At 40.2% G+C, this 27,927-nt stretch overlaps 3 protein-coding genes and 1 long non-coding RNA gene across 8 annotated transcripts in view; 3 read left to right on the plus strand and 1 right to left on the minus strand.

The window, feature by feature from the left end:
- The first annotated feature begins 357 nt into the window (after positions 1-357).
- sav1 (salvador family WW domain containing protein 1) lies at positions 358-9,553 on the plus strand. Its single transcript, XM_044142528.1, has 5 exons — positions 358-733; positions 1,564-2,040; positions 6,685-6,955; positions 7,577-7,723; positions 8,712-9,553. Exons 1-5 carry the CDS (start codon positions 640-642, stop codon positions 8,923-8,925), a joined length of 1,203 nt encoding a protein of 400 aa, XP_043998463.1. The 5' UTR covers positions 358-639; the 3' UTR covers positions 8,926-9,553.
- atl1 (atlastin GTPase 1) lies at positions 9,411-27,907 on the minus strand. Of its 2 annotated transcripts, XM_044142526.1 has the most exons (15): positions 27,852-27,907; positions 24,512-24,654; positions 22,828-23,078; positions 21,405-21,539; positions 20,204-20,308; positions 19,958-20,008; positions 19,708-19,764; positions 19,421-19,513; positions 18,630-18,768; positions 17,754-17,881; positions 17,606-17,662; positions 16,416-16,487; positions 15,897-16,328; positions 14,815-14,829; positions 9,411-13,335 (listed from the first exon to the last, which is right to left on the minus strand). In XM_044142526.1, exons 2-15 carry the CDS (start codon positions 24,543-24,545, stop codon positions 13,222-13,224), a joined length of 1,683 nt encoding a protein of 560 aa, XP_043998461.1. In that variant the 5' UTR covers positions 24,546-24,654; positions 27,852-27,907; the 3' UTR covers positions 9,411-13,221. The 2 variants fall into 2 exon arrangements, with proteins under 2 accessions (XP_043998461.1, XP_043998460.1); XM_044142525.1 differs by lacking the exon at positions 27,852-27,907 and having other exon boundaries at positions 24,506-24,675.
- LOC122845948 lies at positions 17,782-20,209 on the plus strand. The gene is made up of 3 exons (XR_006373164.1): positions 17,782-17,915; positions 18,339-18,463; positions 20,125-20,209. It is a non-coding gene; the product is annotated as an uncharacterized LOC122845948 (long non-coding RNA).
- map4k5 (mitogen-activated protein kinase kinase kinase kinase 5) overlaps positions 25,647-27,927 on the plus strand; it is a 40,673-nt gene continuing 38,392 nt past the window's right edge. For all 4 annotated transcript variants that reach the window (XM_044142520.1, XM_044142521.1, XM_044142522.1 and 1 more), the window contains exons 1-2: positions 25,647-26,076; positions 26,440-26,666. In XM_044142520.1, the coding sequence (XP_043998455.1) occupies positions 26,559-26,666 (108 nt within the window). In that variant the 5' untranslated portion in view covers positions 25,647-26,076; positions 26,440-26,558. The remainder of the gene's footprint in view (positions 26,077-26,439; positions 26,667-27,927) is intronic.

The following is a 27,927-nucleotide window of genomic DNA, read 5'->3' on the forward strand; positions in this document are numbered from 1 at the left end:
CTACTTTCTCTCTGCACCCCAGAACCAGAACCAAACGAGGAGAAGCAGCATTTAGCATCTATGCACCAAAAATCTGGAACAAACTTCCAGAAAACTGTAAAACCGCTGAAACACTGACTTCCTTTAAATCTCAACTAAAAACCCACTTGTTTAGAGTTGTATTTGAAACATAATTAATTGCAAATTTATTGACGGAATCTGATTTGGTGTTGTGTTTTTGTTGTTGATTCTATGTTGCATTGTGTTTTTGTGTTTGATTTGATGTGAAGCACTTTGAAATGCCTTGCTGCTGAAATGTGCTATACAAATAAAGTTTGATTGATTGATTGATTTAGTTATGCCCTACTTTATTTTGGTCCGTCAATGCGCTACACACATCAATACGGCATCTAGTTGTGCTCAAACCGTCCTGCAGGGGGCGTGTGACCAGATTGGAGGACCAGCGCTGGGACAGGACCAGTGCGACAGGATAGTCGCTCCCAGTGGCTACAGTTAGCTGGCTAACTGCTGCTAGCTGTTGGACAGCTGAAAATGTTTACTTTCTGCCAGTTGTTAACGGAGCGGAGGATGGTAGCAGCGTCGGAGGATTGTGCCATGACTTCCCAGTGTCTTGTTGACGACGTTCCCAAGCTTTAAGTTATGCTCTCACGAAAGAAAAGTAAAAACGAAGCGTCAAAGCCAGCCGAGGTACACGGGAAATATGTGAAGAAGGAAACGTCTCCGCTCCTCAGAAGTAAGCGCAACAAATAGTCTGAGCGCTGGTTAGCTCGCTAGCTAACGTTAACTAGTGACTGGCTGTACCCAGCTAATGTAAACCTACACATTGAAGTGAGAGTATGGAAACAGTTAACCACATCATTATGGTTTATAAACTGCTTTGCAATGCAGTGTACACTGTATGTTTATCCAGCTAGGATGCTAACAAAGTAGCCCGGTGCTAACTGAAAAGCTCATTGACTTTGTTATGAAAGAGGATAACAACTCTGACGATAACTGCTGTAAATTAAATACACCGGACCGTTTATTTGCCTTAGCAACATTGAGATAAGTTATCTCTCTCTCTTTTTTTTACTCCTTAACTAAAGCTAAGGTCCTTAGAAATGTAAAAACCTAAGTGTTCCCAATTAGCATCTGTTGACAAAACAGAAGAGTTTCAATGAGGGCTTAGAAATACTGCCAGAGTATAAATTTTTGTTAAATTAATGTGTTTTAAGTTAATGTGTTTAATTAATGTTTAGGTTTAAAGTAATCTTTTAATTTGACCAACATTTTTCTTCTAACTGGAAGAAGTTAGTTTGGGATGCCAAAGTTTTAGAGGTTCTGTGTAAAAAGTTAAATATATCATGGTGATGCCAAAAGGGGTCCATTGGATTTCATTGCAAAAGATGAAAGATTCAGCTTTTAAGAAGCATGCTGTTTCTGTAGTGTATTCAGTTCATTCTCTAATAAAATAATTTTTTTTGAGACTTCAGGGATCTGCCCACCAATTTCTAATATAAAGATATAGTTTTTGGACTATAGTCTCCTGACATTATTGAGCTGACCTTTGTTAATGTCTTGCAGATCTTATGCCCTCATTCATCCGCCATGGACCCACTATTCCCAGACGAACAGAGGGGCCCCCTCCGGAGATGGCGCCCTCTTCCTACTCTGTGGCGACCAGCAGGGAGTCGGTTGTGTCCCGTAACAAGAGCATCCTCCGCCCACCCGTGCAGAGGTCGCCACACGAAGTGGCCCGCAGAGAGAGCCACCGCATGTCAGCGCCGCCATACCTGCCTCGCAGTCTGGGAGACCTGTCCCACGAGTACCGCGGCTCAACGCAATCCTTCCTCACCGATGTGAGCCCCATGTCGGAGAATGGAGATGCAGCCAGGTATTACTACCCAGCTGAACCCTATTATGAAAACCAGCAGCATTGTCAGCCCAGGAGAATGCAGGAGCACTTCCCTGAGGACTATAGATACTATGAACACAATGAACACAACTTCCAAAGACTTCCTCACCAACACCCCTCCCCAGCGCCAAGCCGACCCCCCTCAGGTAACAGGAAATGCTTTCTAAAAGTCATAAACTAAAGTGATGTTTTTCAAGTTGTTACAAAGGCTACGGATTTTACCTGCACACATTAATTTGGAGGTCTTATTTGAGAAACTCCAATGTATTTTTTTAATGAGTTTATAATGGCAGGTTTTGTGGATTAAAATCAAACCTTTCAAGTCTGAGGATTAATCAGACACCCGCTGATGGGGCTTCAAACAATTAATCAACTTGCAATTAATTCTCAGTGATTTAATTAAAAGTAAAAAATTGTTCTGATCGATTAACTGATATTGTCCCCGTAGATCTTTACTTAGTGTGGTAGTTTGGCTTCCATCCAGAAGAGGGCACCACTGGCTGTCCTTAAGTGGAACCAGTTGATACAAAAACAAAGATGGCGGGGCCATACCAGAACAGGAAAGAGAAACTGTTCAAACAGAGTCCAGTTTGGGATGAAAAAGGTACTTTTTGCTGTTCTTTTTGAAATATGAACACTTACTAGTGCTCATTCGGCTGAACTGCACAGAGCAGCGTCAGCATCTCATTAAAGAATTATTGATGTGCTAAGATAACAGAAAAGTGGAGGGGATAACAAAGAAAAATTGTGACATGATGGGGGAAACATGACAGTACTTCTGTATGAACATCTGTTTGTTCATGACGGATTAAGCGTTTCACAAATTCATCTTTGATTTTTCTATTCAGCAACCTAAAAGGCTCCTGTATGCCTCCAAAAGAGTCATTTTAGTTCCATGTTTTCAACCAGATTAAATCTTGTCCACACTGTAAACTGTAGTACGTTGCGAGTGTAAATTTACCCCCCCCCCCTAGAGTAAAATTGTATGCGGCTTGCAGGAATTTTCCGCTTCTCCTCAAGCAGAAACCCTTTTATTATGTGGCCGTCTTGTTGATGCGACCCGCCTTTTGCGTATCGTGCAGCTCTTTTTGAAGTGAAGTCAAACAAGTGTTGGAGTCTCTGCATTTAGGGAAGAAAAAAAAAATCTCTCCATTTGCCAATAACTTTCTGCTGGCAAGCTAGTAATTTACAGTTAGAAACCTCTGTCTTAAATAGCTCCCAAGCACTGACCTCTGTGTAGCTGCATGTCATCCTGATGTGGATGTCGTAAAAATGAATGTGCGTGTCAGAAGAAAGAGCAGTGTCATTCTCAGCCTTTTTACTTTTCGTGTCACTCTAAAATAAGCTGCTGTCATCTTGACTTGACACTAATCTGTAAGGTATTCTTGCAAATTGTCTCAATCATGTAACATTTACTCATTGTTCAAATTTTAGACTGCCAGCTAACTTCCATTCTCATTTTTGTCCCTCCTGCTCAGGATGTCAGATGATGATAATAATTAGTTAGCAAAATATTTGTGGCATGTAAGGCCGGGTGTTACTTAACCAGAAGTGCAGCTATGCTGAAGGTGACTATTTTCATTTTGTTCCAGTATTATAAAAAGGAAATTTCAGTAAAAGATCAGCTGTTAGATGTCTGCTGCTAACAGATTTAGCCAGTCATAATTTCTTTTTAAGAACTGGGAAATGAGAAGATATGAAAAACATATTTAGTCCAGCTTTGGTGCCATTAGTCAGAATTGACGTCACAATGTTTGAGACACTCATTTCTGTAAAAACTGTGTTTTGCTAAATTATTTGGGCTTGCCATTTTAAACCATCTTTAGCATCTTCCGTTAGCATGCAGCTCAATTACCTCGTCCGACTAAAACAGTGGTCTCGCTGTACTTTGTTCAGGCTTCGTGTAATCTGCTGAAAGTCTCCATCTTTTTGCAGCACTCACGTGTGTGTGTGTGTGTGTGTGCGTGTGTGCATGTGTGTGTGTGTGTGTGTGATGCATTCACTGATCGGGAAAAGAGCTGAATATCGAGTTCAGGAGCATAACGGCCTCGTATTCCTCACACTTTCTTATCCTATCTTACTAAATGAATGCCCACGAGTCTTTTTATTGCATATCAAATTGCTATTTTGTAGTAGCAATTTGACATATTTTGCTGCTCTAATCATAGTAATAATTATATATCCTTATTTTAATTATTATTTTTTTTAATTTATTTTGGGCTCCAGTACATTTTGATCTATTTATGACGAGACACGAAAGAGGGGGTTGAGAGAGAAATAACATGTAGCAACAGAATTACAGAATATGACCAGAATCTAAAGCCAAACCTGCCGCACCAATCAGGATCTGACTGGGTTCCTGGTTTTCCTCTAGTTTTGACCCACCACACTCAATTTTAGCCAATTTTTATGTCGTTTTTTCCCCCCAAACAACTTACAATTCATACAAATTACTTAGTGGGAACTTTGTTTTAGGTCAGCAATGCAACAAATAGCAATCAAGACAGCAAAAAGAACTCCAGGTTTGTTGATAGGAAGATTAAGTCATTCCAAATGGTTAAACAATGATCCGGTTTTGGGACATTTAATGAACACTTGAAGCAGCAATATTATGAGTATTCCAAGCAAATAGTGCTACTTTATTGTAGCATAATCAAATAACCATGACACCTCCAGCTGTTATAAAAAGGCTGTATTTATCAAACATTATTACTTAAAAGATTCATTTGTCTGCACAATTTAACGCCTTGAAATTGGCCTTCAGGAAGTCATCACACCATTTTCCCCGTTAAGCCGTTTACAAATGTTTGTGTGAATTTGAGGACATAACAGGGCATAACAGTTTAAATAGTGGTTTAAAAATAATAGGGAAACATCCATCAGGTGGTTGTTCTTATTGTAGGGAAACAGAAGGAGTAGAACATGTGTTGATTTATTGTAGAAAATATATTAAAGAGAGGAAGGAACTGGAAAGGATAATGGGGATTTCAGTAAAGATGGCTAATTTATTAGGGAAGCATCACTCAAATAATATAATTCAAGCACTTATTAAATATTTAAAAGACAAAATTAGCTGAGAGGATTTAGTATGCATGTGTGTGTGAGTGTATAAGTATGTATGTAATTTAGTAATTTTAAGATTTGAAGATATATATGAATTTCTGAATTACATCTCTGTCCAGTTGATGGCGGTAACACACAAAGTTTGTAAACTGCCAGAAAATGCAATAGAAGAAGAAGAAGTAGTTAATGTGATGAGCTCCGCAGCTGCGCAGTTCCACCAGGTGTTTCCTAATTGCTGCGGCTGTTAGACTGAAGGAAAAAGGTGAAAGCAAGCATTTAGGCAACCTAAATGGAGAGATCAGGGTATTCTGCAATCATGCTTGCAAGACGCCAGAAAACAGGTATGTTTTTGATTAGGGAGTAACCTTATAACATGACGTAAAGCTAACAAAAATCAATTTAGATAATACTGCCCCTTTAAAAAAAATCTAATTTGATTTCCCCTTCTAACTGACAGGACAATGTAAGAAGCCAAAAATGGATTTTGAAGTTGAGTAATGCATCAACAATACTATAAAACTTGTATATGCATTTATGACAAAAAGTCTTCATGCATCGGAATTACAGTGGCCAGAGTATTCTCCTTTAATTTTTGTTCCCGCATTTTATGATGGTGTAACTACAAACTTGAATGTATTTTATTGGGATTTCATGCAATGGATCAAAAAGTAACGGAGGAGCTGCAGTGATCAACATCTCAGGTGTGAAAGTGTTAAAAGCAATTGTTCTTGCACGCCACAAATCTGACGTTTATAGAGTAGTGACATTAAGGTAAAACTAAAATGAACAGGTTTCCTCAGACAATGGACGGGACAAACGTGTGGTAGTTCTGGGCACATTTTATTAAAAGAAAAATTTTTTTTATTTTCTTTCAGATTCACATTATCCCACTACTTTGTGTTTCTCTTATCGAATGTCTGTAGTCGTTGCATGACTGTGATCCTGCGTAGTGGGTCTTTATCTCAAGAAGAAAAAAAACTAAAGTTAAGTATGAAGATGAGGTGAAGAAAGGGGACTAAGAGTACTCTTCTTTGGAGCAGAAGCACATTCCATTCCTTCACTCAGCGGCTGGCAGAGAGCTCCAGCTCTGTTGCCCTGCTGCCGTCTCTCTCATGCAGAATTTCTGACTTTAACTCCCATTTTCCTGAATTTCCTTTTTAATTCCTTTAACTTCTCCAGAATTTTTCAGCCTCTCTCCTGGCTCGCTCGCCAGTTCCAAAGTCTTGATACTTGTCAGCGCAGCTGGCGGCTAATAAAAGTAGCTTTTAGGAAGCTGTCAGCTTGCAGAAAGTGTTTGGGAGGTTTAGCATTTTGTTCTTGTGTGCGTCTGGCTGGTGTTGGGAGAGTGCTGACTTCCTGTCCAAATGTAAAACACTCCCATTTCCTCCTATTCCTCAAACATTCACAGTTGGAGGATTTGTCACATCAGCCAAAATGATTTACAACTCTGCCCACGTTCAGTTCTACTTTCCAACTGCATTCATCTTGCCTTTAGCAGCGATTCTCAGCCTCCTTATCTCACCCTGCTGTATGTTCAGTCGCCCCATTAGATGACCTTTTCAGCAACAGCACATTCCTCTTCTTTAAATGACAGTTTCCCACACAAGTCAGGAAGACATTCTTAAATATCTCCTTTTTCCCAGAAGTGCCGTTAGCCGACAGCTGCTGTGCTGCACATTTGCTCGGATATCTTTGCCGCTTCAGCCAGAAATGTTTGTTTTCCTCAGGCATAGGTCGAATACAGGCCAAGTCTCTGGGGAACCTCTCCAGCCTGACCGGTGATGACTCCCTCCTTCCGGCTGGCTGGACCGTCGACTGGACCATGGGTGGCAGGAAGTACTACATCGACCACAACACCAACACTACACACTGGAGCCACCCTCTAGAGAGGGAGGGGCTCCCTCCGGGCTGGGAGAAAGTGCAGTCCGCTGAGTTTGGGGTCTATTATATGGATCACATTAACGAAAGAGCACAGTATCGACATCCATGTGCCCCAAGGTAATCCTATAGTGACATATTTTCATCTACTGTGGCCATTTATGTTGAATTTTTTCGGAAATTATTAAGTTCTATCAATTCAGCTTTTCTCTTTAGGCAGAATACATTTAAGTTAGTTTGGAACCTAAATCTGTAATAAATTTTACTATTTGGAGTTGTTGTGATTATTTTTGATAACTTTTAGACCCCCTCAAAACATTAAGAACACACCAGTTGTTGAGATGTTTTTCTTGATTTATCAAATGTTTTTTTTTTATGATTTTTTGACTCAAATGTCACAACCTTGTAAGATCCAAAAGTACTCCTAGAAAAGGTCGTGGGGGGCAACAAGTGGTTTGTTCCTCAAACGCTCTTTTTGAACTTGTAAGACCTCATTAAGTTAACACCACTTTACATAGAGGGTGTAAGAATTTTTTTGTTATTTTGCCTATTTTTCAAACAATCAAGTCTGAAGCGCGTTCAAGACTCGAACCGCCTATAGCCACCCAAGGAAAATATTCCTTTTCTTGGAATATTTTGTGGGGGTTTGTATCTTTCATTTACATAATTGCCCCTTATTTGCAAAAACATAATAAGCTGATATCATAAATTTACTGTTCATGACAAAACAATTCTTCTCAGTGTGCCTCGCTACGATCAGCCGCCGCCCCTGCCGCCTCCTGCCACCTATCAGCCAGAAAGGAACCAGCCGGTGCTGGTGCCGGCTAACCCGTACCACACGGCTGAGATCCCAGACTGGCTGCAGGTGTATGCCCGCGCACCCCTCAAGTGAGTACAGGCTGTGGAGTTAGCAGGCAGGTCCCCAACTTGTCTTATTGTATTCACAACTTGCATACTGGTTGAAGTTTATGGCGGTAATTGTTTATCTGGACGCCTGTTTAGGTTGCTATAGTGAACCTGGCCCCAATTTTTTGTTGTGATTAGCTTATTTGCTCTAAATTAACACAAAAATGTAAAACAAATAATAATAATAATTAAAAAAAGATGGGTTTTTTTGTCTAAAATTGAGAATAATGAGAAATTATTTTTCTCTTATCGTAACAGGGTGTCTGAATCCTTTAAGAGTCTATTAATTAGAAAAAGTTGCCCTTAAATCAGTGTAAATTTTAAGTTGATTTAAGGTCAACTTAAAATCAAATTTACCTTAAATTGAATCAGTTTTTAAATTTCATAGTGACAGGAGTATTTAATCGGCTTTTCTATGTGGTTTATTTTTTTTCTCTTTTCTGTCAGGCAAACGTTTGAGTTGCATGCAGACAAATTAATTAAATTCCATGACTTGCTAGCTGCTAATGTACCTTTTAAAGCTAGATAGTGTATTTGCACTAAAGTAAAACAGACTTGCTAGCTACTTGCATTGTATTAAAACAAATGTTTTTAAAATCAGAGATTTTTTTTAGCTGTCTCGTTACCTTTTTGTGTCTCATGAACAAGTGTACATTTATCAGCAGTTTGCTAGAAAATGTTTCTTTGCCATCGGTTCACTTCTGTTGCCAATCTATATGATGCTACATTTATCATGTAAAAAAAAAATCTTACTGCTGCTCTATAAAATATACTCTTCTCTTTTGCACGCTTGTTATTATTCCTGCTGTTAAATTTCATTCATAGCGGTCTTGAAAAGTTCTTAAAAATGTTTGATTTGTTTTGATTTGACCTGCAGAAACCCTGAGCACCACTTCCTGTGCTCATAACAAACCATCTATACTAAAACTTTTTAACACTTTATTCCTTTTTCCTCGTCTCTTGTCTTCAGGTACGATCACATCTTGAAGTGGGAGCTGTTCCAGCTGGCCGACCTGGACACGTATCAGGGCATGCTCAAGCTGCTGTTCATGAAGGAGCTGGAGCAAATCGTCAAGTTGTACGAGGTGTACCGCCAGGAGCTGCTGTCGGAGCTGGAGGCCCGTAAACAGCGGCAGCAGTGGTACGGCCAGCAGCCCAACAAGAACTACGGCGGGAACATGTGACGGCGGTTCTGACGCGCGCCGAGGAACGCCTTCGCCGAGGTCGCGACAGTTTGGGGAGCGGTCCGTATTTTGCCTTTCACATCGAGGTTGACTCGTAAAATGCTTCCTTGCCAAAACAAGAAAAACATCCGTGCCTTTTTGCTCGATCCAAATAAATATATCAGCCAAGAAGTCGAAACACTTCCTGACTGAGAGGAGAAAGAGGGAGAATCAGCTCAAGTGATGCTCACTTTATGAATGACTGGAAAAGAAAAGCACTTGAATGAAGACGTCGCCGGTGGACGCTGCTTGTGACGTTTGGAACCACCAACCTGAGACGTGAATGATAGTGCAATTCTTTCTTTCTTTCTTTTTTTTATTTAGGACTGAGAAGCACTAAGTCTGGAAATTTGCTGCGAAGCATCACAAAACTGTGCCTTTAATAAAATCAAATGCAACATCTTTCCAGGTTTTGCTCTTATCATGCTGACATCATCTAATCCGTCTTTGTTTTTTTTTGTTTTTTTTTGTTTTTTTCCCCCCTTGCAAAAAACGCCCGGCAGCTTCTTTTATTTAAGCACTTTTTTTGTTTTCCTTTTGCTTTGTAACCATCATAAACTAAAGTAAATAAACGTATGCATTGCTCTTGTTTTCTGACATTCTGTACACTAAAGACAATCCAAAGGTTTGTGCGATTTATGAAACTTTGTGAAGCACAATTGATGCTGCCGTTCAGCTGACATGACTTTACTACAAATTGGGAGTATTCTTGTTTTTCTGTGTTTAATAAAACAAAAATAAGCTACTGGACATTTTACCATATCCTCTCTTAAGTGACATAAAGTCAAACGACACGTTCTGGCAAACTTGAGCTGCTGTGAATCTTTGTAGTATTTGTTTTTGGAATGGATGTTTTGGGTGACTTTACTTTAGGGCAAGTTCCCAGCTTCGTGTTTTGGGATGCTCGGATATTTTATATGCACTTAAGACGACCGCTCGACGTAAAGAAAAATAACTAAATGAGTTTTTAGTAAACTCAGTAAAGGTCTCACCTGTTCACAAGTGTCATCGATATGTTTTTCCCAAAGCAGACTGCTAAGCTGTGCAACTTTGATCCATTTTAAGAGCAAGAATTTGATGCATGGGTTTAAGTCTGTTGAGTGGAATTTCTCACTTTACGTTCGGGCTCGCATGCGTTCTTGCACTTCTGGTGTTTAAAATTCCTCAGTAGAAATATAATTATTTTGTAGCCTTTAACGAGCTGCTGGTGGGATATTTGACCACTCTTTTTAGTTGCTTTTCTGACACGGAGGCAACTTTTAAACAGTCCGCAGATTTTCAGTTGTGTTTAAGTCATGGCCGTCGTAGAAACTTAATGTTGGGCTGCATTACCTTTTCCAAAATCAGTTTTGGTTCACCCAACTGCCTCGTTTGACTTGTCCAGTATGCCGAGGTGTCTAAAGGGTGTCGTTATTTTGTGTGCTACACTTGGATTTTGAATTTAGTTGATCACAAACAACTAAATTCATGTTGTTGAATTTAAAATAGTTAATAAAATCAGTTTTAAGTGATAAAAGCAGGGTCTCAACATCGGTTCAGCATTTTAACAGGCAGCCGTTTTGTGGAAGTGGTGGATCTGGTTGCTGTAAAGCATGAATTCTCCCCAAAATATCCTAAAATATAAATCCGACTCCAGTTCTTAAATTTAATTTCAAAGCAATTCTTTTATAATTATAATTTATTTTTTTTAAGGGTTTTACAACTCTAGAAATTTGTTGACATTGAGGGCAAAAATGTCTCTTTGCATTGGAGTTGTTTGATATACTTTTGTCTGTTTGGATTAGAGAAAATCCACTATAAATTTAAAGTCATGTACCCTCCTCTGAATGTAAAATTAAAGCAATCTGTTCAGATAAATCACTAACACTCCAAAATAAATAGCAGCTACATAAATGTCTTAATCAGATGTCAAATGCGCTTGACCATCTTCATGAGGATGCTGCTTTTGAAAACTAAACTCAGATTCTCTCCAAGTTATTCATATGTCAAAAAAAGAAATCACATCTGAAAGATTTGTTTTCATTAATTTGGTCCAACTTTATTTATCTCTTTGTGACTTAACTCTGCAGTGTGCTGAAGCCAAACAGCTAGTTTGAAAGGTGTCGACTCATTTAACACTTGCCTTTAAGCGTAGAGGAGGGATGATATAGGGAAAAGAAACGATTAAAAATGTGTTTCCATCTCATCCGAAACAAAAAAAAACCCACTTCTCTGACTTGTGAAAAAGAAACACCCATAAAACACTCGACGTACGGGATTTTAAGAAGTAAAACGATTCGATTGAAAGCCTTCGTGATGCTGATTACACCCTGTGGAAGACTGTAGAAACCAAGCAGTGAACTCAGAGCATCCACACACCAAAACAAAAAGTCCGTCACCATCAAAAGCTTTGTGTTTATGAACGAGGCTCCTCTTGTCACCACGCGACTTGAGTTTTTCGCTCAGAGGTTTCAAGTTACGCGTGCTAAAGATGACGGCTGAGATCTGGAATGAGGAGCCTTTCCCCAAAGCCGGGCCTGTGGCCACGCCTGGCAACATCCAGCTTTGATTCCTCTGCGGGCGCAGAACGGCTACATTCCTGGGATTTGCTGGAACATTCAGCGAGAGACAAAAACAATGGGTTCGTCGGCCTCCTCTTTGTCATGATAGAAACTAAACACACACACACACACACGTGTACACAACCTCTCGACTCCAAAAGCCAAACACGCATGCATTGGATCACGTGGCGGGGGGATGAAGGAGGGATGCGGCACAAATGCGAAGCTGCAAGCAGAATTAAAAAGGTGAGGTGATGATGATGACGATGATGATGCCAGTCGTGTCCTGGGAACTTGAAACCGATGCTGCATTGAAACGCCTCAACTTCTCTTGGAGCTTCTTCAAACATGCAGTGCCTTTGGAAAAGCTTTCACCTGAAACCTTTCCACTTTTTTTGTCACGTTTATGGCCACGTTCTCCAATGTTTTTATATGACAGAATACCAAAAAAGTGTCACAATTCTGAAAAGTGGGAGGAAAAGGTTGCATCTTATGCAAATGAAACATAAGCAGCTAAAAAAGTTTAGAAATATGGTAAGCAGTGCACTAAACGTTAAAATATTTCACTCAACAGGAAATATTGTGCTGGGAGAGTTAAATTATGCAAAAGTTCAGTGGCAGCGTCATGCTGTGGGGATGCGTTTCTCCAGCAGGGTATGGGAGGCTGCTTAGAGTTGATTCAACTCAATAAAATAAAATAAAAATATTGTATTAATCCCTAAACAAGATTTCGTAACAGAAGCTGTAAGACTGGAAACTGAAAGTGGTCCTTATGTACAAGCATAATGATGTATATAAGGACTAGAGGGGCCTAGTCAAAGTCATTGCCCAATATATTTGAGAATCGGCGTGGCAAATTTAAAAAACGCATCTTCACAAATGCTTGTCACCCAAGCTGATGGCGCTGCCAAGAAAGGAGGGGAAAATGCAGCTGAATTGTAGAAAATGATAGAAAGTCCCAATAAAATGCATTGAAGGTTTGTGGTTCCAACATGACCAAAGTCTGCAAGGCAATACATAGCCTCCAACTAAAACCGTACCTTTGTGTGTCTGGATTTACCCAGGCTGACACAAATGTAAAAAAATAAAACAAAATAGATAAATAAAAATAAGACAAAACATTTAAATTTTATGGCACAATACCACTTTGTCACAACCGTTAAAACATATAGATATATTCTTTTAAAAAGTATACCTGAATTCTGAGCGTAAAGATGAGAAACATCGACATGCAGATAATGCTGCTTCATTATTCAACACACTGTACACAATTTGGCCTTTTGCAGATCTTAGATATAAACAGCACGAAACCCGAAAGAACGGAACGTCTGTCACGAGTGGCTATTTCAACAAAGTAGGCAACGCTTTGGGGGGTGAGAGAAGAAGAATTGCTCCGGCATTAAACGACTGAGAAATCCTGTGTGATATGAAATAAACAGCAGACTCTGACTCTCCTCCAGCTGAGTGCCCAGAGACAAAAAGGTGAAAGACGACGGTGAAAGACTGGCGCCCACGCGACGACTGACGCCCACCACCGCGGCGGCGCTCCGACATTTCTGACGCACGAACGTTGTAAAGTTCAATATAAGGATTAAAGTAGTGACCGATTTTTTGGCCGCAGGAGCAGCCGACGCCAGAGTAGAGACGTGCCCGGATGTCCGTCCCAAACAAACAAACAAACAAACAAACAAAAAAAAGAGTCCCTGCTGTGTCGTCATCAGTTCTTCTTCTTGTCCCGCTCCTCGGCGGCGGCGTCTGCGTGCGCTCCGGGGAAAGCGTGGTGGTACAGGTGCCGGTGATTGGCCGCTACATTGTATAGCTTGTGCAGAGCCTAGGGGAGGTAAATGACAGTTAGTACTTGTTGTTTTACTCAGAAATACCCTATATCACGGGATTTTCTTTGCTTCACAGGAGAGCTGGTGACATGAACGCAAATAATTTATTTACTTCCACATTTAAGCTAGAGGAGCAACAAGCAGCAATGCTTCTCCTGTTTCCATTAGCTAGACAGACGGACAGATATTTCCCTAAAATACCCAGGTAAATGACATGCCACATGCATAATGAGTAAGCCTGACATAAACAATGAATTAAAAATGAGAGCAATAATTTCCATTTGCATGCTTTGTGTGTGTAATTCGCTTAAGCTTTAAGCTTTAAGCTTTAAGCTTTATACAGATGCTGCCTTTTTAGTATTACCGAAGAGTCGCCATCTTGAAAAGTGACGAACATTTGAAAGTGTTCTTAGTTTGCCCCTTTTTTTTGTTATTTCACAAAAGTCTTTGCTGGCAGTTTGCCTGCCTTTCCTGTTTTTGTTTTGTTGAGCCTTCATAATCAATTTTAGTTACTCTTTCAGTTGTTTTCTGTAATTATTTCAGATATTTAAAATGTCCTCCAGTTCCAGTGTTTCGTGTTATTTGGAAATTATAATTTATTGACCTTTTTTAAGGGTTCACTTTTATTATTATGCCTTATCAATGCACTATTTGAAAATGGTCTCAAAATGAAAATATCAATGCTTATCGAAATAATTTCTGGGATAATTTATTGTCCAGCAATAGCAGGTTTCAAGAGTATTCAAGTATTCTTACCCCGTTAACCAACATTTTGATTTTACAATCTTATATGTTTTAGTTTTATTATTTTTTGCATGATTGGTTATCACAACCACATCAAGAAACTGACATTTATGCAACATTTTTCAAAACCAGTCAGATCAATTAGATAGCTAATTAGATTTAGGTCTGGCCTTCGACTAGACCGTTCGAACACATGAATAAGCTTTGATATAAACCATCGGCTGGATGTTTTCGGTCACTTATCTGCAGGAAGACGAACCTCCACCCCAGATTAAAAATATATATATATTTTTGCAGCATGTTTCCTTCTAGAAAATCCCCACAGCATAATGCTGCAACCACCATTTTTCATTGGCAGAATGAAAAATGACGCGCATTGATTTTATTAAGTGGCATCTGAGTACAAGTTACATTTTTGCACGTGAAACTTGTGACAACTACTTGTCATTTTCCTTTTTATTTCCCCAATTTCTGCATAGGAGTGAGAAAAGCTGCATCCGCCAAGCTGAAGAGAAGAGATGCCATCCGACTTGCTACCAGCAGACGGTGTAAAAGCGGCATCAGCTGTGGCATGGGGGCGCATAACTGGACAAGGCAAGACATGCTTACGGAGCAACAAGAAAGGACTTGAGTACCCACACTAATTTAGACAAATAAAAGCAGACACAAAACGCGAGTTGTCGTTTGATAAGCAGACGCTTTAGCTCTCCTGGTACTTTGTAAAAACTCACCTCGTTCGTGCTCCCCTGCAGAGGCATTAAGAGAAATAAGCACACGTGAAGCAAGTGGATAGGATGCACAACTCAAACACAGATTAATCAACAACAATGACGAGGAACTTAATCTGGTCGTAAGATATAAAAAAAGGAAAACTAGCATATGGAAAAATATCAGTATTTCCAGACTTTATTCCCTTTCTTATTGTCTAAATGTTCCTCTCCTCCTTTCTTTCTTTCTGACGTCCCACATGTCCTTCCTTTCACCGTTCCTTCTTTTCCTTTTTGTGTCCTTCCTGTCATTCCTTTGTGCCGTTCCTTTCTCACTTTCCTTGCGCCTGTGTTGTCTTTCCTCGTTGATCACTTTCCTTGCGTCGTTCTTCCCTTTCCCTTCCTTGTCTTATTTCTTTATTTCCATCCTTCCTTTTTACCATTTTCTCAGAAGTTGATGTAGGATTTACTGCCACCTAGTGGATATAAGCCGTGTGTTTGCTGATGATTATAGATCTTTTGTTTCTGACCACAAATGAATAAACTGCAGAACCTATCATTTCATTCCTTGGCAGAACACAACAAATATCTCAGTCAAAATGCAGCTTAAAATATGAATCTTTGTTGTTTTTAAGTCTTCGATCACAAATTGGATCTACATATGGAGAAATCAACACATTTTGATTGCGAATAGCTTAGTAAAAATGTAGTTTAGACAATGGCCAGACTTTAGAAAGAGGCAGTAGCCCAGGGCTCCACTTTTTTAGGGGATGTGGGGCACAAATTATTACTAAAAAATTTTTAAATAAATGCATGTTTTGCTGGCTTTGCACTTTATATAAGAGTCCAACATGAATAAGCAATACTCAAGTATTTGAAATGATAAAGTTACACTAATTTTTTGGGGGGGACGACAACATGGAACTACTGGCCAAGGAACATATTAAACCTACCATCATTAGCATCATCAGTTCTTACACAGAACTCCCTATTAGTTCACTGTCATTTGCATTAGAAATGAATCCTTCTTCAGTGGACGGGCCACCAAAACGGTCTCCCACATCCTCGTAGATCCGGCCCTGCTAAGAGGTTTGAGTTTCACATACCTGGTCCCAAAGCGCCCCGGCCACCTGGTCGATGACGGCGCCCAGCTCCCTGTACTCCCCGGAGTAGCGGATGTAGGCCCAGGTGCAGAGCGTGATCAGCGCCAGGCCCAGGATCATGTTGCACAGGCTGGCGATGATGTCCACGCCCACAAAGCCCGTGATGCCCGCCGCCACGTACATGACGAAGATGACCACGAAGAGCGTGGCCGGCGTGCGCGCGGCGTGGAAAATGTTCTTGGAGTCGTTGTGCTTGATGTACTGGACGAACACCTCGTCGATCTCGCCCTCCAGCTGCTGCAGGTAGCGGCGGCTGAACTCCTCGCCGCCCATCTTCTTGACGCCGCGGAAGAGCTGCAGGGCCTCCTCCCTGATGGCCCCGTGTCGGTTCTGCAGCTCGGTGGGGGCCAGGAAGGGCCGGTCGCCCCCGCAGACCTGTGCAGAGAGGAAGGGGGGGATTAACGGGACAGGAAGTTGGGAATTTGGCGCTCGCGTTTACTCAGGCTGCTGGTTCCCACCGACCTCCTCCATTTTTTTGTTGTACAGATCCTTCGCCGCTGCGACCGCTGCTAAGTTGTTGGCCTCTGCTGTGGCCTGAATGAAAACACAGATTTCACAGTGAAACACGAGATGTGGCGCAATGCAATAAATCCAGAGAAAAAAACAAAACAAAACGGTTAAACACAGAAAAAATAGAAAACGTATGTAATTAGACCAGGGATCTCCAACCTGCAGTTCTTTGGATTTTCCTGAATAACTTTGGCAAAAAAAAAAAGTTACTTAGGAACTTTAATATCTTTAAATGCTCCTAAATATGTAAGGATTTTTTTTCCCTTAAATATAGACATAATATCAAATACATTTTTTGATTGTAATAATTGCCCCAATTTTCCACAACATAGTGACTATAAAACAACTGGCAATATTTTCTTTTAACTTTACTTTAAAAAATGTTAACTATGCTGAAAAGTTTGTACATTTTCAGAATCAGAATTTCATAATTCTGACTTTGATTTCAAAAGCTCGCAGCATGCAGACATTAAGTATATATAAATATACTTTAGAGCAGGGCTGTCAGACTGACTTTTATTACATCAAGTCAATTAAAGTCCTTAAAGGGCCGGTTGTGGCAGAATGTTTAGATAAAACTACCTATTTAAATATTATCTTTGGATTCAAAATGCAACAACATTAAGAATATTTTCATACTGATGTAATTTTACACTATCCAAATAAAAAATTATTTGATTCATTAAAATAACATTTAAGCACACAAGTGTTATCTTGACCGTCTATCTGACGTCTAGAGGGGCTGCAAAAACTAGATATGGTGGACCGAATTTGGCCCGCTGGCCTTGAGTTTGAAATATGTGGTTGAGAGAAAAAAAATTTTTAAATAATTTTTTTTATAGCATTTTCAGTGTTTATCAACATCCCATAGCAAAAACACCAGTATACATCCACTGAACTGCAAAAAATGTGTTTTATTTTGAAATCAGAAAAACAGAGAAAGAATTTTTAAAAAAAAGTTCTTCAAGCATTTTTCTTTCGCTCACGTTTGTCAAAAATTACAACGGCCTTTTACCCAAAGATCATGCAACATTTGCAACGCTAAACAAGTTTAATTCAGTTGGACTGATGTCAAAATGGCTCTCTGAATGCCACAGGCTGCAGACCCCACAGTCAGACAAAACAAGCGTATTGAAAAGTACCTGCAGCATTGACTTTGGATGTGGCAGCTCTTCACCCTGGTATATCTTGATGTACGCCTGAAGCACAAGGAATAAAGACATTGGAGGCAAGGAAGCTTTTCGTACACAAAATACAAAACAATCTGCTCTCATGTGCTCTGGTTCTGACCTTGAAGTACTCCAGCAGGCCTCTGCAGGTGATCTTGCTGCCGTTGATCTCCTTCACGTCGATGTTGCGGGGGCTGAGGATCCAGGGCACCAGGATCTTCAGGTTGTTGATGAACTCGCCGTCAATCTCTAGAGAAGGACAATCAGTTTGTGTCATAATCTGGTAAGAGTTTCATTTATCTCTTTTTGCTTTCAGTGTTTTATTTTGGATTTGTAAAATCGCTGCACTGGATTTATCATCCAGCAAAATTTGCTATCATGACAGGCAATGTTGCTTTAAGTCTTATTATTATAAGATTCTCTGTGTAGGAAGGAATAGTTTAAGTATAATTCACTGTTATTAAAGAAGAAAAATGAAAACGTGGGACAGTGGTGAACCTTTCTCACCAAAAAGACTCGAATGGCTCACTGACGACTCCTCCGAGAAGTGTTGCAAACAATTTATTATAACATTTAAAGGGCTACAAGCCATTTTTATTAATTAATGTATTTATTTTTTATAGTCAGAGATTAATACAAAAAATTACAAAATTCTGAGCTTGAAGTCTAAATTTTTTTCATTAGTGGCCTTAATCCTTTTCTGCAGTTATAGCTCGTCTCCCAGTGACAAAACGTGACCTGCAGACATCTTCCAAGTTGGGATGCACCAAGTGAAATCTTCTGGCCGATCACCGATTTTTTTTTTTTTTTTTTTTTTAAAGACCTGAACTGGTGAGACCAATTTTTAATTTTGTCTAAAATGTTGATAAATACAACAAGAAGGTTGCTAAGTCATCAGCAGTGAGGTGACGATCTGCCGTTTCCAAAAATGAAAGAAATCGAGCAGCCGATTTACCTGGTTGCATTGTCCCTCTAAAAAAAAAAAAGGACGATGTACCTTTAATTCTTCCGTCAAAGTGAGGGTTGGTGGCCACCTTGAGGCCGGGGTGAGGCATCAGGAAGCAGGAGATGTTGGTGAAGCAGGAGTGGATGTGTTTACGCACGTTCTGAAGCTCCTCGTGCTGGTTCTCTGAGATCTGCAGCAGAAGCACACGGTTCTGGTTCCACGCCTGATTTAATTAGCCCAACCTTATAACAGCAACAAGCTCATCTCAACGAAGTAGGATGTCATCAAAAAGATAATTCATTTCACTCATGTTATCTAAACCACACAGCCTCATTCCAAGCAGAGTTAACAATCTCAAGAGTTCATTTCTAATCATTTCCAAAGTTGTTTCTAAGAAAACCTGAATATTCCCTAAAAGAATTTATAATGAAAAAAAAAAACATCCTGTCGTGGCTACTGATAGCCTTGCTGCTGGTGCCAGGGTTTGTACTGTACTTTTTCCTTCCACTTAACTTTCCTGCAATGTGGCCAAATATAGGGCTTGGTGAAGAGACAGCTTGCCCTCATTCTTCATGGTGAGACTTCATGGACGATAACATGACTGTTTATAAAATATTTGGACCTTCAAATATATATACATATATTTTTTTAATAAAAATTTACAGAGAAATTTCATTATTTTTTTAATTATTTGTATGTTATAATCCAACATAATTGAGAGAAATACATGTTTCAATTCCTGAACAAAGGACTGAAATAAGTGAACCTTTCGATGATATTCTAATTTATTGACATCCACTTGTAAGTTTGTAATGAGGACTGTGGAATCAGAAACGACTGACCTTCAGTCGTTTCTCGAGGAACTTTATGCCCCCCTCCTGTCCGTAAGGAAACTCGTATGGAAAACTCCAGTCCCGAACCAGGAAAATCAGGGACTGGAAGAGATAATAAACCTGTATGTAGCTCTGCACAATAGGGTCATATTTAAATTGACTGTTCTCTTTCAACTTTATTTTAACGTCTAGCGTCTAAATTATTGCTTAAAATGCAAAAAAATAAAATAAAATAAATCCTTAATTTAGTGTAAATTTGTTTTAAAGCAGCACATAATTGGAAACATGTTTGATACCTGGAAAGGTTTAAGGAACGTCTCCTCCATCGCTAGTCTTCCATACTCGGTGAAAAGCTGAAATAATAAACACATCATCAATGATTATCTGAAATATTTAATTTCAGCTCCACACTTTAAGTTAGCAATAAAGTCTGAGTTTACTTGATGATAAACCATGCTCAGATTCAATTTCAATAGAATTGCTCATTTTTGAATGATAACGTATTCCGAAACTTCCGAAATAATGATTTTATTTAATTTTTTTTACCTGCAAGTGCTGGAGGTCATCCTCTTGTACATTCTGTGATATATTGTAAACCTAGAAGAGACAGTTTCCTTACAATATTGACATGCTGAGAATATTTAAAATGCTGTCGTGTCAGAGCAATAGAGTAAAACAGGATGAGGGTTTTCTTTTTGTCTTTTTTAATTCAGGGTACGGTTGTACATCTGCTTCCTATGGACCTGTGAACCTCACCGACCGGTGCACTCAGACGGCACTAAACTGTGGTACCTGCATGGAGCTGATCATGGTGCTCAGGGCGAACACAGTGGCCGAGTCCCTCAGCGTGGATTGGCTGTCAAACGTGCCCTGCGTGTCCATCAGCAACACGGCGACCTGCGTCATCAGACACGAAAAGCAACTAACCCGTTTGTGTGTCTGAATGTTTTCTACGGTCACACATGTGTAAAGAAAAATAAAAAAACTTCAAATAAATGAGTCTTTTCTTGCAGTTCTAAAATCTTTAGAAAATCCAATGTATTCTATGGGGAAAACTATCCTATCCAAACTCTTCTGGGAAGGTTTAGAGGTCTGCTTAGGGGAATATCTGACCATTTTTCTAGGAAAGCATTGGTGAGGTCAGACATTGATGTTGGACACTACGGCGTGGTTCTCAATGTCTCTTCTGTCTGATCCTCAAAGGATTCTATCAAGTTTAGTTCATACCAATAAAGATTGTCTAAAGCAAACTGGCTCATCCATCCACTTTTGTGCTTTGTTTGGCAGCCATGTTGGTACTAAATGGACCATCTCCAAACTGTTCCTTCAGAGTGAAGACCATAAAATTGTCCAGAATGTCTTCCCATGGTTGCTTTGACGGGAGTTAAGGGATTGAGACCAGTACCTAAGAAACAAACACCATAAATCTCCTTTGACACTTACATGGAGACGCTCCTCAGTTATACTGTAATACTGTTGTTGCGATCATTTACACGACACCAGTGACCGGAGTCTCTCACACCGACAGATTTTGAAACCAGGTCTCAGAGGGGAACTTTTCTGTAAAACTGCCCCCGGATATGTTGAATCGCAGACACATCCTGTTCTCCCAAACAGCCGTTAGCATGTAGCGGTTTCTAATGGTTGTTACGGAGACTTGGTGAACCAATCTGTATTGCACCACATTTTTTCCTTACCTCCCTTATCATTCTGCTCATTAGCGAGAAAAATATGGGTCCCTGTCCAGCCGAGAAACAGGCCTAAGTGTCACGTCATATTTATTCCCCCGGGAAAGTCGCAATTTACTACTTCGAGGCGTCTTCAATGTCTGATTCAGTGGCCCACCAAATTCATGCACTCGCATTAAAAAGCCTTTTCTTTTTCCCCAGTGTGCCATTATGCTACTGCAATGAAAATGAATTTATTTGAAGGTTTTGTACAAATATCACCACGGTTGTCCCTGTTTGTTGTCTGGCGAGGAATTTATTCTGACCTTCCTTCCGTCTGGTTTGTCCACCAGGAAGACCTCGCTCCAGATTTGGATCCCGGTGGTTTCCCTCTCTGAGCCCCCTCTCCAGGAGAAGCCGGTCAGAGGCTCGCTCGCATCTCCGAGCCAGCTTTCAGACGCCTGAGCAACAGAATAATGTGGCAGTTTATTAGTCAGATAATGCTTGATCTGCTGACGAGTGGCATGCTGTTTCAATTAGGAAAGATTGCAACAAAACAAACTTTATGTGCAGCTGAATTATAAACTCGACTGGGAATGAACATTGGAAAAGAACAGAATGTACCCGTACAACTGGTGAGTATGGGACAGACCCTAAACCCATCCCTAAAAAGCACAACATCCAGAGAACAAATACATACTTGAGTTTTCTACATTTTGCTACATTATAGATTTCAGTCTGTTTTATTGGGATTTTATATAATAAACCAATGCATAAAAAAATGGAACAAAACATTCAGATTTTTCTTTATAAATTAAAATTCAGAAATGTTGCTATCTAACAGGTTCTAGAAGAGCTTAAAGAAAAGTGTCCTCACAGCATGATGCTTCCACCATGTAGGCCTGCATTTGTGTAGCCTTCAAATGCAGGCCACACTTTTCAGAAAGGAAATCCCGGAATCCGTTGTAGTCCCCTTTGAATTTTTCCACCACTTTTTGTTGGTCTATCGTATAAAATCCAAATAAAACACTTTAAAGTTCGTTGTTGTGCTATGAGAAAATGTTAAAAAGCTTAAAGGAGCAGTATTACGTATTTTTCTATTGCATAATCATTGCATAAACGTTTTTAACTTCAGATGTCAGAAATGTGTTATATACATCAAATATGATTTAAAATACTTTTTATTTAATTTAATACCTTGAAATTGGGCCTCTGTCTCTTTAAAAACTCATGTTCCTTCTGAAACGCCGCCTCTATTAACCCTTTAGCTATGTTTGTTTGTTTTTGTTTTTTTGTTTTTTACCAGCGATTCACTGAGAAGTTTCTCCTATAGTGAGCTCAGCAGATGTGCAGTTCCTTTAGGTGTCTGCTAATTGCTGCTGGCTAGTCTGAAGGAGCCGAGTGTGAGGACTGATAGAGGAGGAGGAGCTTTCTCTCGAAGGCGGAGCTAGGTCTCCCCAGACATTTTGCACAGCTGAATGGTTGCCACGGGAGATTCAGGGGTTTCTCAAACATGCATGAAAGAATCAAAGCAACACTCCAGATATGTTTTTGATAATGGAATAACATCATAGCATCAATTTTACATAACACTGCCCCTATTAGGGGTGTGAATACTTCTGAAATACACTATGACGTAAAGGTACCAGAGCACCCTGAGCGGCTGGAGACCAATCGGAGAACACTTTGGGATATTTTGTTTTTACACCCTTCCTCTAACCGCTTCAACAAGGAGTCACACGCACTTACATGGTTGTACATGTAGCGCAGCATGAAGTCCATGAGGAAGGACTTGCCCTTGCGGAAAGCCCCCGCCACAGAGATGGCCACCACCTCGCGGTCCCTGACCTCCTCGGACAGCAGGATCCGACTCAGCGCCGCCTCGTCCAGCTCGAAGCTGTGGTCGTCTTTGACCAGCAGCACCTGGATGGGCCGGGCTCGTCCGTCCGGCTCCTCCTCCTCGGAGCTCCACTCGTAAACATTCTTGTCACTCAGGGACCCTGAAGGACAAATCAGAGGCGTGAGCTCAACGCGTCTCTGCGACCAGAAAGCGTTGCTGTGAAACCGTTAGAAGAGCCAGCAGTTTTTGTCCGCTGTGATGACGGGCCAGACCTAGCAGTCCATTAAGTGAGAAGGCAGGAAAGACAAACCCCCGTTTTTGCAAGCAATGATTTTCATTATACTGAATCAGTCCACTGCGTCCGTCCAGTCTGTCGGAGCTCAATGAGATCACGCGGGCTAAAAGATTTCCGAGCAGCAGCTCTGAGTGTTTCCAAGCAGCAAGGAAGCTAACATATTTACATACTATCCATACTTTTAAATCCCTCAAACAGCTTGGACAGAAAGCATCTCTTAAAAACAACATATCTGAGATTATTAATTGCATCACAATTTGGACTTTGCCATTCCAAACTAAGGAGCTAAACTGTTGCACTGTAGATTCAGATATTTTTTTAACACTGCACTCTGTTTACAAATTGATTAATTTCTGCAAACCGGATTGTATTCATGTGTAGCAGAGTAAAGGGATCTCAATACAATGCACACACCACATTTTTTCTGAACTTTATACATAAAAAAAAAAACAATCACGAAACATGCGAAGCTCTGGTAACAGGTGACGAAGTAACAGGCAGCATTTTGGGTCATGTTAGAAGACGCAACACAGAACAACTTGAACGTACAGGGAGTGATTTGATCAATCGTTCTTCCGCTTCTTCTCTTGTTTGGTTTCCCATTGCAGGGGCCTCCCTCCCAGGCCCAGCAGGCGACCTGATCATGCTGCTCCTGCCACTGCCCTTAAAACTGCTGAAGACGTCAGAAGCTAAATTAAGTGGGTCAGAGCGGCTCAACTCTGATGACAAACAGCAGCGGATTTTCATCTTTTCCCTTCATTTCTCACACAGGCCTCTCCCACTACCCCCTCACAAGCTGGTTGGACTCTAAAGTGATGTCAGAGATGGATGCTGGTAACCACTATAACCCTGATGATGGCAGCTTAGGGTAATGATGGGAATACAGATTTGGGATTTCTGATGCAGGATTGTATCCATTTCACCTCAAATGTATCACACAGCTTCAGAAAAATCGAACTGTAACTGTAAACATTGTGAATAAAATTGTGATTTTGGGGCCTGCAGAGGCCTACGCTGTCCCAACAGAGCGTTTTTCTGTCAACCAATCACCGCATTTCATCTATGTAATGGTGAAATATTTTTTAAATGAACGTGTCTCGTTGTGCCTGCAGAGGCCAACTGCAGCACCGTGCTTTCTTCTATACCAACAAGGTACAGATACCGAGACATTAGAATACATAGAACAGCTTTGGTCTCAATGTCCTGAAACGAAAACAAACCGAGCATATGACACCCAGAGCGCTGCATCGTTTCCACCCTTTGTGTGAAATATGAAATGTTTTTGTACGTACACTCACCCCAGCTGTCTCTCTCGGGACGGTGTTTCACCATGATGCGGTCCTGTTATCCCCCGGCTCGAAGCGTAAATGAGCGACCCTAGTCGGTAGTCATGAGCGTATAGAGCTGGGAGGATGCCCTTATCTCCAGCACAACGGCTTTCCTGTTGCAGAAGGATGATGGTGCTTTTATTCACCGCGTGATACGCTTATCTCGTCGCCAGAGGGCGCTGCAGTCTGTTGTCCCAGCACTGAGCGGCGAATGGAAGCTGATTAAAAATGCAGAGAACTGTACACAAAGTGTACATTATGTGAAAATACCTCAGTTATATATAGAAATATCGAATATGAACTTTGCAGTGGTGAGCAATTATTTTTATAAAGCTGCCCATGCAGTTTATATCTTTGTCGGTAGGTGGCGACATTGCCCAAATATTGGAACCTATGCTGCCTTCAGAGACATTACGGAGTTTTTTATGTGATAGGAAAAGGGAAAGGGACTTCTTATTTCGTCAGTTAATCCCTTTGTGGTTTTCTTCGTTTCTGGCCGATGCTCCTTCGAACTCTCCTTGAGAACATTTCAGACTCGCTCTGGCAAACAACAATTTAATGTAATATAAAATAGTTTCTGCCATCAGGATGTGGATTTCACAGTCTTTTCAGTTTCATCAAAAATAATCTGTTATATCTGAACCAATAATAAAGAGCATGCGATACAAAGTCATAAATAAATGTTAACTAAGATGTGAGCATTGAGAATTATTATGACTATCGATGTACTAATTTTTTTCATATGGATTTTAATTGTGACTCTTTTGTCTTTGCATTACAAACTGGTGTGCGTAGTTACAAAAAGCTCTGTCTATAGGTCCAAAATGAAAGTGGTGATGGACGAAATTGAACGCATTAATTGTAAACTAAACTAAAAACTAACTAGTATGTCTTGAAAACATAGATTTAATTTATTATTTAGTTAAAGTTGAAGTCCATGTTATTCTGGCGGCCGCATTTTATATAAATTGCGTAATCATTGTCATGTTTTGTATGAGTAATCAGCATTATAGCATTTCAGGTATTAACTAGCGAAAATTGCAAGATTTTAATATCTGGATAAGGGTTTACGGTGTTTAAAAAAATCACTAGTCAATTTTTTCTTGGTACCCTGAATGCACCGTAAAACACAGACCATCGACAGCACAGATTAGCAGGACACTGTTGCTTTAGAAGAGAGCGTTTTCTCTAACTAAATTCTTAAAACAGTTCTATTATTAGCGTGGTGTGACGATGGAGTTCAATACATAATTTCGGAGCTTCTTTAAAGCTGCCAGCGGAGGGAAATGACATGTCAACGGGGAAACTTAGGGCTGAGATTTCTGGGGGGATTTAAGTATACTGTGACGCCTGTACTGCCCTAAAAGAGACGGAGTGAGCTGCAGCCAACTGAAGTTTACTACTGTTTCCTCGATAACAAAGGAGCAACATTTTTACTTTCTGAAGCCTTTATTCGACGCCACAACCATTGTTAAAGACTCGAAGGGGATTCAAAATGCAAGACGGGGGCATTTGTTGTGTTTCCGTTGAAAAAGGTAAGCCCAGTTTGAAGTTAAAAGCAGGCGGACAGCTAAGCCTGTGTGTTAGCTAGCATTAGCCTATGTGCTCTGTCGCTAAGTACAAGGCTGGCTGTGGCTATTTGCTGGATTGTCCACAATTTTCCTGGTAAAAGTATCGCAAAGTAATGCTTGTAGAGTGAGACTGTTATAAAACAAACTCCTTTGAGCCGGAATTGATTACTCAACTGGTCTTGTGTGCTTAAACTACTGCGCCGCTAACAAAGAGAAGTGTCACTCTAAGAATGCGTGTTTTATAACACTTGTTCTCTTTTAAGTAGTGGGATTAAAACTTTAATTTAGCCCTCTTAACACTTTCGCAAACTTTTGTCTCTGCGTCAGGACATGAAGCTCAGAGAGGCGCCGTCTGAATAGCATTGGTCGAGACTGTCCTCTCAACCACCCACACCACGTTTAATCGAGCCAACTAAATGTAAAGGATCGCTCGGTTTCAAGCCACCATGGATATCTATCCCCGGCCGAGCGGCGAAATTCAGAGGAAGAACCCCCAGCATGACTTTGAGCTCATTCAGAGGGTGGGAAGCGGAACATATGGAGACGTGTATAAGGTAGGCTGAATTTGCTGGTTCCCACAGTCTGTCATAGGAGCTGGAGGTGGTTTGGTTTACCTGGTTCGTGACTAATCAGTCCTTGTAAACTGTGTTGTTTGCTTTGTAAGCCATTATTAACATGTGACAACCACATTTGACTTTAGTTTTTGACTGAAGCCCAACATTCGAATTTGTCCTGCAAAAGATAATTAAGAGTATCGCTTCATTAAAATTGTATGATTTAGGCTATATATAGGAGTTTCCAATATTGTACGTTTGGGGTTTTTTCCGTTTTTTTTTTTTTGTTTTTTTTTTTAGCTTCTGCAATTTATGGAGCAATTGGCTGCTTAGTCAGTCAGCTGTTTGCTCAGGTAGAGCCTGGAGTCATTGACTTTGACAGACATGCTGTTTGTTTTGGACACTCCTCACTTTCTGGGACATAATTTAAGCACCTAAGTTGGTAGCAAAAATGTTGAAATATTTTTTTTTAAAATCATTGTATACTATCATTCCTTAAACTGGTCATTGCATTTTATTAGAGTTATTACTAAGAGCCAAATGTTTTCTTGGTTCTTTTTTTAAATCTCCACATAATGAATTTTTAAACCAAAAGCCTGACACATTATTGCACGCAGGTATTTACTAAGTAAAGTATTCGTGTTCAGCTAGAGTTTAGTTCTGCAAGAATATCACCATAACCTCTGACGTTTACGTTACATATAGGCAGAGTGCTGCCAAGAAGATCTGATGTAAATTTAAAAGGCAAACAGTGACATAAACCAAACCGAAGTAGTCCACAGTTTATGCATTTTTTTGTTTTAGATTTCTGAAACTGTGACAGCTGCAGATGTTTGCAAACCATCAGTGGGAAATTAAAAGTCTGACTGAGCTTCAGTTTTGTCACAAGTTTATTGGTTACTTTATATGACGCATTTTGTGCTAATGGGCTGCGTGAAAACCTTTTTCACACATCAGTAATCGTACATTATAAAATCAACAGAGGTGTCGTAACCTAAAGTGTAGAAACGTCTTCTTTGCCTTCTCGACTTGTTTTAGCCACACCGTTTCAACGGATCAGGAATTGTTCATTAAAAATAATGACGGACAGAAAGTGGCACATCAGATTTCCCCCACTGTTATTTCCTTGAGCTTTATTTTCCTGACCTGCCCTTTGCTTATTTAATCAGCTACCAACTCACTGACCGTCTTATCCAGAGGTGAAAGTACAGCCCGCCTGTCGTGGCCTCTCTCCATACAAAGCTCCTCTGGTCAGCTCCCC

This window comes from Gambusia affinis, linkage group LG16 (assembly GCF_019740435.1).
Source record: "Gambusia affinis linkage group LG16, SWU_Gaff_1.0, whole genome shotgun sequence".
In the NCBI taxonomy this organism is placed as follows: domain Eukaryota; kingdom Metazoa; phylum Chordata; class Actinopteri; order Cyprinodontiformes; family Poeciliidae; genus Gambusia; species Gambusia affinis.

Bases quoted from the DNA above. Each gene is read 5' to 3' on its own strand.
- atl1 (XM_044142525.1), bottom strand. From the start codon at position 24,545: ATGGTGAAACACCGTCCCGAGAGAGACAGCTGGGGTGAGT. The intron at 20,009-20,203 runs GTACCACAGTTT...TGTCTCTTCTAG, and splicing joins CCATGATCAGCTCCATGCAG to GTTTACAATATATCACAGAA. The intron at 17,882-18,629 runs GTACATCGTCCT...GTCCTTCTCTAG, and splicing joins CTTTGACGGAAGAATTAAAG to AGATTGACGGCGAGTTCATC.
- sav1 (XM_044142528.1), top strand. From the start codon at position 640: ATGCTCTCACGAAAGAAAAGTAAAAACGAAGCGTCAAAGCCAGCCGAG. The intron at 734-1,563 runs GTAAGCGCAACA...AATGTCTTGCAG, and splicing joins AACGTCTCCGCTCCTCAGAA to ATCTTATGCCCTCATTCATC. The intron at 7,724-8,711 runs GTGAGTACAGGC...TCTTGTCTTCAG, and splicing joins TATGCCCGCGCACCCCTCAA to GTACGATCACATCTTGAAGT.